Source organism: Chrysochloris asiatica, unplaced genomic scaffold (genome assembly GCF_000296735.1).
Source record: "Chrysochloris asiatica unplaced genomic scaffold, ChrAsi1.0 scaffold00017, whole genome shotgun sequence".
Classification (NCBI taxonomy): domain Eukaryota; kingdom Metazoa; phylum Chordata; class Mammalia; order Afrosoricida; family Chrysochloridae; genus Chrysochloris; species Chrysochloris asiatica.
The window spans coordinates 29,603,886-29,604,478 of record NW_006408535.1 but is presented as its reverse complement, the minus strand read 5'-3'; the positions used below and the strand labels follow the sequence as shown (position 1 = coordinate 29,604,478).

Below are 593 nucleotides of genomic sequence, written 5' to 3'. Positions count from 1 at the left end.
GCACACTGATGCAAACGGACCCGGACACCGACATGGAAACGGACATGGAAACCGCAGCACTCTGCCCCTCAGACGGCTGCCAGGGCTCCCCACTGGGGACGCCCACCCCAGGTGAGGATTAACCTGGGTAGGTTCCAGCTGAAACCTTGGGGTTGGGAGCTGAAGCTTTGGTGGGGAGGTCAGAAGTAAACTGCAAGACGGGAAGAGAAACTAAGAAAGTAGGGAAGACCCGATTCACCGGAAATCGGGGCTGGGCTAAGGTGGAAGGGTAGAAGAGCCGCCTAGATGCACCCTCCTCCAGCACGCCCAGGGCTTTACTGGGGAATTGGTGCATACCCCCTAGGTCAGCCTCATTCCCAAGAGACTGGGAAGGGCAGGGGACTGGGGTGACGGAAAGAAAAAGGGAGCATCCCACAAGCAGGGGAAACATGGGCAGGGGTCTACTCTGGGGACCTGTTGTAAGAGTTCCTTCTGGCTTAGGGAGGCGTTGGCTGTCAGCCAGTTATTGATCCTGGGCTATTTCCAGCCTCTCTCCAATTCCCTTTGTTGTGTCTGTTGTTCCTCCTCCAATTACCCTGACCCATGCATTGTCT

At 56.5% G+C, this 593-nt stretch overlaps 1 protein-coding gene across 1 annotated transcript in view; it reads left to right on the top strand.

The window, feature by feature from the left end:
* The window catches only part of REM2 (RAS (RAD and GEM)-like GTP binding 2), a 6,691-nt gene continuing 6,098 nt past the window's right edge, over nucleotides 1–593 (top strand). Inside the window, exon 1 of the mRNA XM_006835452.1 lies at nucleotides 1–111. Within this exon, the coding sequence (XP_006835515.1) occupies nucleotides 9–111 (103 nt within the window). The 5' untranslated portion in view covers nucleotides 1–8. The remainder of the gene's footprint in view (nucleotides 112–593) is intronic.